General features: G+C 37.7%; 2 protein-coding genes across 2 annotated transcripts; one reads left to right on the forward strand and one right to left on the reverse strand.

Moving 5' to 3' along the window:
* The first annotated feature begins 1,417 nt into the window (after nt 1–1,417).
* LOC129876015 (uncharacterized) lies at nt 1,418–2,754 on the forward strand. Its single transcript, XM_055951300.1, has one exon. It carries the CDS (start codon nt 1,620–1,622, stop codon nt 2,532–2,534), a length of 915 nt encoding a protein of 304 aa, XP_055807275.1. The 5' UTR covers nt 1,418–1,619; the 3' UTR covers nt 2,535–2,754.
* A 3,974-nt stretch (nt 2,755–6,728) lies between these two features.
* On the reverse strand, nt 6,729–9,583 carry LOC129880492 (putative pentatricopeptide repeat-containing protein At5g13230, mitochondrial). Its single transcript, XM_055954554.1, has one exon. The coding sequence runs from the start codon at nt 9,471–9,473 to the stop codon at nt 6,981–6,983; it is 2,493 nt and encodes an 830-aa protein (XP_055810529.1). The 5' UTR covers nt 9,474–9,583; the 3' UTR covers nt 6,729–6,980.
* Nucleotides 9,584–12,779: the final 3,196 nt, after the last annotated feature.

Raw genomic sequence — 12,779 nt, forward strand, 5'->3', positions numbered from 1 at the left:
TGAGTTGGGCTCAATTGGACTGAAATTCGGGTTGGGTCATGACTCATTTAATCTCAATAATTTTAACATATTATTATTTACCTTTTATAATCACAATTTAAATTTCAACTCAAGAAAATAAAATTAAAAATTTAGAAATGGATAGATTAATCCTAAAAAATATAAAATATATAGTAATTCATACCTTTAATATGACAACATACATTTACACCAATACAAATAAAGAGGTTTAAAATGGATTGAAATTGGAGATTAAATTGGGTTCAATTGAAGATTCTTTTAAAATGGGTTAAGGTTTGAATGGGCTGAGATTTAACCCAAATTCAAATTATCTTGAGCCCAACCCATAAAAATTTGAGCGGGTTGGACAGGTTACCTATATTTGGGCTCACTTTGACACTCCAAGTATGACCCCAATAGTATAAAAGAATAAGTGAGACAACACTTAACTATCTAACTAACCTCCTATTCTAATATGTGTCCTTCATAATCTCCTATTTAAGATCTTGTCCTCAGAAAATTGAAGTTATGTCATGTCTTGTCTAACCATCTCTTCCCCAATATTTTTTTGGCCTACATCTATGTCTCTTGAAATCATCCATAGACAACCGCTTACACCTTTACACTAGGGCATTTGTGCGTCTCTTTTGTATATGTCTAAAATATCTCAGTCTCGTTTCTCACATCATGTACTCTATTGATGCCACTCCTATTTTTCGGATATCTTCATTTCTAATCTTATCTCTCCTTGTATACCCACACATCCATCTCAGCATCCTCACCTCCACAAATTTTATTTTCTAAACATTGAGTTTTTGACTGGCCAATACTATGCTCCATATGACATAGACGGTCTAACCACCACTATACAGAACTTGCCTTTAAGTTTTAGAGGAACGTTTTTATCACACAGGACTCCGGATGTTAGCATCCATTTTTTCCACCTACAATGTGTGACATCTTTCTCAATCTCTCCATTTTTTTGGATAATAAATTCAAGATACTTATAACTTCTTCTCTGAATGTTCTATGTATCAAGCATCACTTCTATGCCAACCTCATGCATTACGTCACTAAACTTGCCCTGCAAGTATTCTGTCTTGGTTCAACTCAACCTGAACTCTTTAGATTCCAAGGCCTGCCTCCATTCTTACAGCTTAGTGTTAAGACCATCTCGAGTCCCATCAATCAGAACTATGTAATCCGCAAATAGCATACATCATGACTTCTCTCTTTAAATATGTCACATCAGTTCATCCATGACCAAAACAAAATAAAATCAATTAATAGTTGATTCCTCGTGCAATCCCATCACAACTGGAAAGTCCTTCCGGTCTCCCTCATTGTCCTTATTCGAGATTTAACTCCATCATATACGTTGATTGTTCTCTCCCTCACTATCCTTATTCGAGATTTGACTCCATCATATACGTTGATTGTTCTAAGATACAACACCAATATATCTTTTGTCTCCAAGCATCCGAGAAGGATAATCAATATCTCAATCGGACTGCTGCAACTTAAAACACAGAAACTACAACCGCGTCCACCTGATTCCTGTCCTATCACTTGCCTTATCTCACGCTCCCTCACACTCCTTTTACTCTCAACTTGCTTCCATGGCCGAGCAACAGCCGCCCGACGCCTCCATCACCGCCGCTCCCCTCCCTTCTGCTGCTGTTACAGCCACCACCTCCAATACGACATCTATAGCTCCACCACCTCCGCCATCCGATAACCCTCCAACCAACAACGTTAATAACAACAATTTAGGCCCCAGTTTGGCTCCGAAACGACAGCGCCGACCAAGTGTTCGATTAGGCGAGATCGGCGACTCACCTTCTGATACTCACTTCCGGCGAGGCCCCAAAACCTGGCGTTTCCACAAGGACCCCACTCTGGCAGCTAAAACATCAAAGACCCGGCCTCTAACTAATCTCGTTAACGGTGGCGGGGATAATTATGACGACAGCAACATCGAGGACAACAATTATAACCTTGATTTGGGAAATCGCAAGTCTAAATCGAGGAAATCCACGAAGAGAGTGAGAACAAATTGGCATTCCTCGTCAGCTAAGTTCGAGACGCCTAATGGCGGAGGAATTCACGAAGAGAACTTTTTCAGAGAAGATAATAACGATAACGAAGAGTTTCGGGAATTCGAGCTGGAGGGTTCGGAAAGCCCAGTGAAAGAGCACAGTCCAATTAACTCTACGGAACACATGGGGCTTCAGTATTGGGATCGGAGAGGAATTAGGACTAGAGTGTCGGAGAGCAGAGACCATCACGATGACCTCAACAACGGAGGAGTTCATAACGAAATGAATTCTGGGGATAAGAGCATTGGAGTAAGGGACTGGTTGGTTGATTTGGGTCTGGGGAGATATGCTCCCGTTTTTGAGATACACGAGGTTGATGATGAGGTTTTGCCCATGTTGACTCTGGAGGATCTCAAGGATATGGGGATTAATGCTGTTGGTTCCAGGCGAAAAATGTTCAATGCCATACTGAAGCTGCGGAAAGGGTTTTCGTGAGTTTAGCCTTAATGGTTTTAATGTATGTTTAGCTTTTATTTTCTGTTTACTTTCCTTTTTGTTACTTTTTGCCGCTTAACATGGATAATTCAAGTGGTATTAGTTTTGCAGCTAGATTTAACTTTTGTCCTCCTTCTGCCTTTAGTATGTTAGTTATTGTGAAATGTAATAGTTGGTATACAAATGAGAATGACATGAAAATTACTTTTTATTGATTAAATTAAGTTGTAGTGTGTCTAAATGAAGTATGTAAGTTTGAAAGAAGTCTGTCAGTTCTTAGATTCAATTTGTATTTAATTAAAAGGAATTTACCTCTTGAATTTGGCATATTCTGGAGTATTTATTTGTGTGCCAAATGTTTAGACTATATACATCTGTAGCACTCTATCTGCTAGATGTCCTCTGTCACCTTCATTTTACCAGTGTTTAGTTCCACTTTCCGCAATAAGATCCTTTGTATTCATTATCCAAAAGGGGTCTTCTCTTGTATTGATTTGCGTACAGCTTAAAAATCTTTCTTAAGTGTAGTTGGAAATTTGAAACAACAAATGGTGAATTATTTGACTATAAGTAAAATGGTGAATCATTTGATGAAACAAAGAATGACCTTCTAGAGAAGTACATGAAATAAGAGCACATATCTTAGACTCGAGTTGAGTCGTTAGCCAAAACATAGTTCAGATAGTATCTGCCTTACTAGCTTCAAACTGTACTATAAAAGATTTCCTTCTAGAAACCTTACATCTTCTAGGGTTGACGATCTTATCGATAATCACTTTTGCAGCTTTAGCCTTCTTCTCCAGAGACTTTAAGCTGTCTCCTCTGTAGGAATGTAGATATAGCTTGTAAAGAAGATGCTTCCTCATGCTTAATGATGGTTGTGTTGTAGAATAATTTGTGTACCCTTTTATGGTCGTCGTTCCTCGTCTCATTGAGTTAATAGATGGAAAAGCCTTATCATTTTGCTTGTAATGACATTCTCTTTTGGTCGTAACTTCTTCCAGCCTTCTCTTTTGCTGTTTTACTAATGACAGTTACAAATTACCGATAACAAAAAAAAAAGGCTTTATCTCCTGTATTCTGACACAACTCTCATTCAGCTGAAAAACACTCAGGTAGTTAGCTTGGAAAGAGAGAAATCCAGTTTGTGGAATATATATGATATTTGTGACAGGCGTTTTTGAACACATGCTTCTTAAGGGAGGCACTAACTTCGTATCTAACTTTCCCAGATTTGTGACAGATTATTGAAAAAGGCTTTTAGGTGAGATAAATGCTTATCTTTCCATCTCCCCTAACTAACCATTCTTGACTGCACTCACCTACATGGCTAAAAGTTTCTCTCCTTACTTAAATTTTCCATTTTCTCGCTTGCAAGTGGTTGCACCAGTCAGTCACTGCTTTTGTTTTCTAGTCTCTTCGTTCTGCTTTCATTTGCTTATTTTTCAGGCAATCAAAATGTGTTTCCTAGCCTAGATATAATTTTTTGCTAATTAAATTTTTTTTGTTCATATAGTGTTGTTTCATGTGTTCTCTCGCCCCCCTCCCTTTTCTTTTGGAATGGAGAGCTTTTGTGGGGGGAGAGGAATCTCAACCGTGAGAACAGTTGATGCTGCGATGAATGAGATGTTTTCTCATTTCCAGCTTCAAAAGTTGACTATGACATGACACACTTTTCTGGCAATGTCTTTTATCACTTTTTGATATGTAGCTGCTATTAGCTTACTGATCTCATAAATTCTCAGACTAAGAACTGCATATGCAGTTGTTTGGATGTTAGGTTTCCTCATTAAGGCTTGAGTGGCACTGGTTTCACATATGGCCTTATCTGCTTTTAACTATTCCATTAGGCATTTGTTTATTTGTGAGCGAATTATTGATGAAGTCTCATAACTCTTATTTTGTATGTGACTAGTGGATTAGCAGCGTTGTTGGTGTATGAATTGAGGTTCAGTTTAGCTAAAAATTGGTGAAACTTAATTAATAAGATTTGTCATAGGCTAAATTACATTGCAAAGATTTACTAAAGAAGGATGAGGGGGACCTAGAATGGGAGCCACAAAGTAGTTGTGACAAGGGTATAGTTGGTTTATTTTGCCAGGAAGGTAAACTAGTTTGACATCAAAACACCATATGAATTAATCTATATTTAAACTCACCTCACGTGAACTAGAGTGGCCTCTGTGGTGGACATGATGAGTAAAGCGAGACTGAGATGGTTTGGACGTGTGAAGAGGAAATGCATACCAGTGAGGAGGTGCAAGAGGTTGGTTATAGAGGGTACGAGGAAAGACGGAGGTAGACTGAAGAAGTATTGAAGAGAGGTAATAAGACAGGATATTGACATAGTTTCAGGTTACTGAGGACATAACTTTAGATAGAAGGGTGTGGAAGGCACGTATTAGGGAAGAAGGTTAGTAGGTAGTGCAATGTTGTGTTGTTTAGGTTGGTTGGTGTTAGTAGGTAGTGCAATGTTGTGTTGCTTAGGTTGGTTGGTGTTTGTCATTGTACTAGTTGCATTATTGTAGTTCTTTTTTTAATACTTATCATTGTTTATTATTTTTTTTCAGTAATTTATCCTAGTATGTTTTGTTTTTGCTCCTTTCTTGTGGACTTTGCACAGTTTTCTTGTTACTTGCAATAGTTTCTTCACTATTTCCTTCTTTGTATTTGGATTTGCTGCACTTGAGTCGAGGGCCTTTCAAAAACTACTTTTCTACCTCCATGAGGTAGTGATAAGGTGTGCGTACATTCTATCTTCTCCAGATCTCACTTGTAAATTTCATTGGGTATGTTGTTGTAGTTGTATTCTCAAATGGGATTATCCAGATTACCAGATATTATCAATTTATTCTAACTGAGTTAGTTTTATGGGATGAGGCATGATTGTTGATGGATTTAAAGTTGTATTGCAATTATGCCCTTTGCTTTATAAATTACAACTGAAGATTAAAAAGAAAATTTGAAGTTGGTCAGTGTTTGCAGGGAGGGGTTTAATTGTTGTCAAGGCAATGCCATTTTAGGTCTTTGTGAAAACAGGCTTGACACTAATATATTAAAGCCAAGAAGACCTTAGAAATCCTTGAGTTCAACTTGGTGCATCATGTGCACAAAGAGCAACGAAACCTGTATTTCCCATTTTGGCAGCTACTTGCAGGAGGGCTATGGCAGAATTTATTGTAGTTATTGAGTGATTCTTTTGTGCTTCAATATTTTCAGTTAAGCATCAGGGCTTTGGTGACATGGGGGTGGTGACTTTCTCTACCTAGAGCTGTACTAGTTTTATATGGTATTCCGGTAGAGCATGACTATTGAATTTGCAAAGATATTGGTACGAAAATGTGAACAAGTATCCATTTATTCTTCTTTATTGTCTAGAGCAACAGTCCTTTTCCATGATATTACCCTGGCAGTCTTGGATGGCTTTGTGCATCTTTCTAGTTGTTTCTCTTGATAAAGATCTTTACAATTGTTTCTTATGTTGAAGTCATCTAGTTTTTCCTTTATCAATACTGAGTGGTGGGGTTGCTGTTGGGTAAAGGAAGTTGAAAGTTTTGAGAGAGCAAAATATGGTTTCATTGCTAGTCTATGGGAGACGGGATTAGACTCCTTCACCCACCCTGGGTAGTGGGTGGTCGTTTTCCAGTCACAAACATGGTAAAAGCTTCCTTTTTATTAAAAATGCTAGTTGGTGAGTCATATGATGTATATCTTGTTCTTTTTTAGGGGTGGCAAATGTGAGTCAAATTCAGGTGGGTCAAAAACAGTCAAATTAATTATTGGGTCTGACCCAACCCATCCAATGTTTGATTGGGTCAAAATGAGTTGTGTTAAGTTGAGTCGAACAATGGGTACTCAACTTGCGCAACATAACCCAACCTCTCCCCTCTTTTTAAGCATATCACAGTTATGCAATCAAATTAATGCATCTCATTATCCCAATACCGAAAGGCACCTTAATTTCCCTCTGTTTAAAAATTTTAAACATTCTTGCTCTTTCTTTTAAATGCAAAATATAAACAGAAGGATAAGTTTCTATCGTTGTCTCGTTTTAATGCAAGATTTTTTTAATCATATTTATGTTGTATCTAAAAATTTAAATATTTCCACCAAGTTGGAATGATACAATTTAAACCTTTCTAAAAATTTGGAAGAACATTATTTAAGTTACACACGTACTTTTAAGATTTCATGTAGTGTAGAAGCAGCATAAAAAGGTTTGAATGATTAATATTTGTCTAATCAGGAGGCTACTACTAAGGAACACCTCCGTTATAAATGATTGGACTACTGTCATCTTTTTCTGCACAGGTTTCACGTCCAGAGTAAGCGAATGGGAACACACAGAGGACCAATGATGGAGCAACTTCAGCATCAGTCCTTCAGAGGCCAAATAGGGAAGTTTCATATAGATGGATACATAGACAGCCTAGGAGCTTAGGCATATTACCAGTAATCACCACATGAACAAGCTCCATTTTGGAAGTGGTGAAACCTATTTATATCTCTTATAACAATTTCTCGCTGCACAAGTGTTGATATAAACTTGATTGCTGCATGACAGTCCAAACATATTCGTAGATTTTTAATAATCCGAATTGGACTTCCAGGCGGCGTTCTTATTAAAGCAAAGCCTAAAGCTAATCTCTCACTATGTAACCACAAGAGGCGTATTTTTTCATCATCGTCGACATCAAGTAGAACAACGTCAGAATTAGGAACGTAACCTCCCCCCTTACTTTTCAAGTTAAACCATTCCAACATTCCGTGTATAAGTTTGATATCAGGATGTGAAGCATCACCAACAGAGAAATAATGAACACTGCCCTGGTTTTCAACCCAACTAAGTCCTGGTTCCTTCTTTAGTCGTTTTTTCTTCATAGTTTTCCGAACGAAAGCTACATTATTCCACCTTTTCGAAGTGGCATACATATTTGATAATAACACATAAGTCGCTTCATCTTGTGGTTCCAATTCAAGCACATGCTGAGCAGCTGTTTTCCCAAGCTCAACTTCATTATGAAGAACACAGGCACCAAGCAAAGCACGCCATACCATGACACTTGGCTCAAATGGGATGTCTTTGACCAACTGAAGAGCCTTATCAAGGTGACCTAAGCGCCCCAAAAGTGATACCATGCATGTATAGTGTTCAACGCAAGGTTCAATACCATAATCATCCAGCATCAAAGAGAGATAGGCATATCCTTGATTCAAAGATCCTGAATTGCTACATGCTGAAAGAACACCAAGAAATGTTAATTGATTAGGCTTGACATGTGTTCTGCGCATTCTCTCAAAGATACTGAGAGCTTCATTCCCAAGACCATGCATGGAATATGCTGAAACCATAGCATTCCATGAAACAACATCACGCTCAATCATTGTTTCAAACACCAAACGAGCATCCTTAATACTCCCACATTTTGCATACATATCCACTAAAGCATTTCCAACTGCAAGATCTTGATCGTAAATGGTTTTTATAGTAAAAGAGTGAATTTGAAGACCTGGCTCCAATGCAGCCAGGGTTGCACAAGCACGCAGCAGGGACGAGTATGTCACTGATGAAGCTCGCACTTGAGCTTCATGCATATCAATAAACAGAGCTAGCGCCTTCTCTCCATCTCCACATTGTACATGGCCAACAATAATAGTGTTCCATGATACATCATTTATGTTTTCTGTCTCCAGAAACATGTCTACTGTATTTTCCACCTTTCCACACTTAGCATACACATCCATGAGGGCATTTGTAAGAAACACATCTGAATCAAGACCAAACTTTGTCACGTAGCAGTGGATTTGCATCCCAAGGTCTAAAGCCTCCACAGATGCACACGCCTGTAGCACACTAGCAAAAGTAAACTGGTTTGGAACAACTAATGCTTTCCTCATTTGGGAAAAGAACTCCAGTGCCTCATCACAGCGCTCACTCTGTGAATATCGTGCTATAATAAAACTCCAATGAACTACATCACGCTCAGGAATCTCTTGAAACACACACGCAGCGTCGTTCAAATCTCCAGATTTACAATATAGGTCAAGCAATGAAATACCAACTGAAGGATCCATCTCGTACCTATTTTTTAGTACACACCCATGAACACTCTTGCCCACATCAATGGCCTGTAGACCAAGGCAAGCCTTTATGACACTCGTGAATGTGTAGTTGTTTGGCATCCAACCTGCCAGCCTCATTTGGGAGAAGCATCCTAGTGCTTCTTCAAAGTTATCATTTTCTGCATAGCAAGTAACCATCCCTGTCCAAGAAACCAAGTCCTTGTCAATAATGCCATCAAAAACGTCCCTGGAAAAATCAACAAGTCCAGAAACAGAGTAAGCATCAATGAGGGAAGTGCTGACAAAAGGATTAGAGTCGTGTCCAAGCTTAAAAATACATGCATGAATGATCCAACCCATCTGTGCTTCATCCATAGCCACAAGCACTTTCAAGATTGTTGTGAATACAAATGGGTTCAGCTCATGACCTTCTCTATGCAATCTAACAAACAATTCAACAGCTGTAATGTATTGCTCTGCCTGCAAATGACCCTGAAGTAATGTAACAAATGAAACCACGTTTCTTGTAGACATTTCGTCGAACAGCTGAACTGCATCATGTAATAACTCAGACTTGACATATAGGTTGAGCAAAATGTTCTGCCCAAATAGGTCTAAACATCCGCCTCTCTTTAAAATGTCGCACTGGAGTGCCTTTCCAACGATGAAATCCCTGTTCTTTATGCAATTCTGAAGCACATTGGCGAATGCAGAAGAATTGAATGATGAAATTTCCAAATTCGTGTATTGGTCTTTGGACAACTGGAGGGATTGGGATGAGAATTGGAAGTGCCAAAACAGAACCCAGAAATGGGATGCTGGAAAGTTTGCAAATCCCGTCCATGGTTGTCTTCTGCCCAGTACGTATCTCAGCATGTGTGCTTCGCCAAGACACCACCGCTGGTTCCCCTTCTAGACAGACGCCCTGAATTTGAAGGGTCTCGTTTATTTATTTTTTACCAATAATAACATTATTATAGGTATTCTTTCTTTTCTTTTTTAAGAAAAAATGTACTGTCCTCTTCAATTTTTATTTCATGCTACAAGATTCTAAAAGTTTTTTTAATCTTTTATATTAAATTTTAAACTTCATGTCAAATTAAAAGTAGACAAATAAGTTAAAACAAAAAAATTAATATATTTATAAAAAAAAAAAAATTAAAAATAAACTGAAAAAATAAATTTTGTATTTTAATTTTTTTCATATTAAATATATTAATAACTTTGCATATTAAAAAAATTAAAAATAAACTTTAAATAAATAAAAATATTATTATCACTCAAAAATTTAAGACACATGTTTCATATTTGGCTTTACGCCTCTAAAGTGTTTGAAACATCTGTGATAATTAGTGAAAAAGGCTTGCAACTCTTTAAAAACAATAATTATCGCAGCAAAGTACAAAAATAGGTGGGTTTAGATTAGAATAAGAAAAAAGAATTCTTCATTCGGTTAAGGGTCAATGGGGGAGACTGAAGAATACGTTATGAATTATTTTTTTTTGGGGGGTGGGGTGGGGTGGATTAGGGGATTAATAAATAAAACAGATAAGGAACTAAAATGTTTCTCAACTATTTGAATTGGTATAAAATTATCGTTCATTCAATTTTCGGCCTCCAAATATTCATGACATTAATCTTTTGGCTCAAAATACCTTTGATATTAACTCTTATACTCACATTTTCCCTTATTTTTAACACATTCCCTAAAGTAAGATCATTAAATATTTTTTTATTATATTGTCTAATTTGATTGGTCAAATTTTAACCTTTTTTTTCACCAGAAAGATCATATCAAAGCTTATTTGCCTCAGGCTTGCTCCTATTTTTCCTGGTCTTATTTCTCCTAATCAATCGGGGTTTGTAAAGAAAGAAGCATCTCAGAAAATATCATGCTAGCATAAGAGATTATTCATGATATCAGGAAGCCTGTTATTGGTGAGAATATGGTTATCAAGTTAGATATGGCTAAAGCATACGATAGAGTTTCGTGGTCCTATACTTGTCTAGTACTGAGAAAAATGGGATTCGGTAAGACCATCATTGATATGATTTTGCAAACCATGGCTAATAATTAATACTCCTTCATTGTTAATGGGTCTAGACATGAATTTTTTCACTCGACCAGAGGGCTCAAACAGGGTGATCCACTTGCCCCTGCCCTATTTATTTTAGGGTGCGGAATTGCTATCCCGGATGCTAAAGAGTCTTTATAATTATCATTTCTAGCATGGTTTTTATATGAAGGAAAGAGGCCCATAGATTAATCACCTGAGCTTTGCGGATGACATTATTATCTTCTCCTCCAGTAGAAAGGAAATTCTTTAGATTATCATAAAGACCTTGACTCTATATGAATAGACTTCGGGGCAGCTTATAAACAAGAACAAGAGACACTTCATGATGATTTCTAATGCACTCCAAGACAATGTGAATATGGTCAAACAGGTCACAGGTTTCACTCAGAAGCATAGTCCCATTACTTACTTAGGATGCCCTCTTTACATTGGCCGACAGAGAGTCATGTATTACACAGACATAGTCTCAAAGGTTGTTAGCAGAATTAGAGGGTGGCATTCTAAAATCCTCCGTTATGGTGGTAAGCTACACTTGTGTGATATATTCTTCAGTCGCTCCCTATTCATCTTCTATCATCTATTACTCCCCCCAGCACTATTCTTAAACAGATTGAGAGAACTACTGCTGATTTTTTGGGGGGGTTGGAAGGATAACAAGAAAAAGTATCACTGATCTTCATGGAAAAATCTTTGCTACCTTTTTGATGAAGATGGTATTGGGATGACGCAAATTACAAATGTGTACAAATCTCTCTAGGTCAAGCAATGGTGGATCTTTAGTGCTAAACCGACTTTATGGGGTGATTTTCTTTGAGCCAAATACTGTTAGAGAGCCAATCCCATCATCAAAAAATTTCATACTGGACAGTCTCTTATGTGGAAACACATGATGCACAACAAACACATTGTTGAACCTAATATTCAATGGAGGCTACTCTCGAGTTCCTATTATTTTTGGTGGGATGATTGTCTAGGAATTAGCCCCTTAGCTAACTATAGACAGGAGTTGGGAAGAGAAAATAATGCGTGATTGGTTGATTTTCTTATAGATGGGCAGTGGAACATCGATATGATTAATCAGTTTGCTCCAGCTCAGCTCATTCCTCTTATAGTTTCTACTAGAATTCAGCTTCAAGAAAACACACTGGATCAGCCCATTTGGAAGCTGAATACCAATGGAAACTTCACTTGTTCTTTGGCATGGAAGCTTGTGAGGAATCACAGGACCAAGACTCTTTCCGATCACTACACTTGGCACAAAAACATCCCCTTTAAATGCTTTTTTTTGTCGTGGGGAGCTTTTAGAGGCAAGCTGCAAAAGGCGGAAAAAATCACCACATTCGACCATGATTCCACTTCTTGTTATTGTTGCCACAGTCTAGGTCGGGACACCATTGAACATATTTTCAGCACGGGGCATTTTGTTAGAAACATTTGGCACTACTTCTCAGATCCTCTTGCCATAAGGCACGAAACCATACACCTCAACCCTCTTATTATGGGTTGGTGGCTATCCAAGTATCATACAGAAGCTCACAAACTTATCCTTCACTCTATCCCAATATTTATATGTTGGAATTTATGAAAGAATAGGTGCGCAAGCAAATACGGGGGAAAGAGCTCCAACTTGGCTAGAGTAAAATTTTCAGTGTTCAAGGATATCTCTAATTTTCTTAGAGTTGCTTTTCCCTATATTCATTGGCCTTCAAACTGGACTCACACTATTTCTTGAATTGATAAGTGTACTCATGAGATGAAAATTACCCAAGTCTTGTGGATTAAGCCAAAACTTGGTTTTGTTAAGCTAAATACTGATGGTAGCGCTTTGGGTAATCTCAGGGTCATTGGAGGAGGAGGCATATTAAGAGACCATATTGGTAAATTCATATTCTCTTATGCCATACCACCAGGGGAAGGAACCAAAAATCAAGCAGAACTAGAGGCGGCCATTTATGAACTAAGATGGTGTATTTAGCAGGGCTTCCAACATGTTATTCTAGAAGTTGACTCAGAGTTGCTCACTAAATGGATTAATCAACAGAATAAACCTCCATGGACTCTTCACTAGGTAACTCATGACCTTGTTGATATCTCTAAATTATTT

The sequence above is a fragment of the Solanum dulcamara genome, chromosome 2, assembly GCF_947179165.1.
Source record: "Solanum dulcamara chromosome 2, daSolDulc1.2, whole genome shotgun sequence".
NCBI lineage: Eukaryota > Viridiplantae > Streptophyta > Magnoliopsida > Solanales > Solanaceae > Solanum > Solanum dulcamara.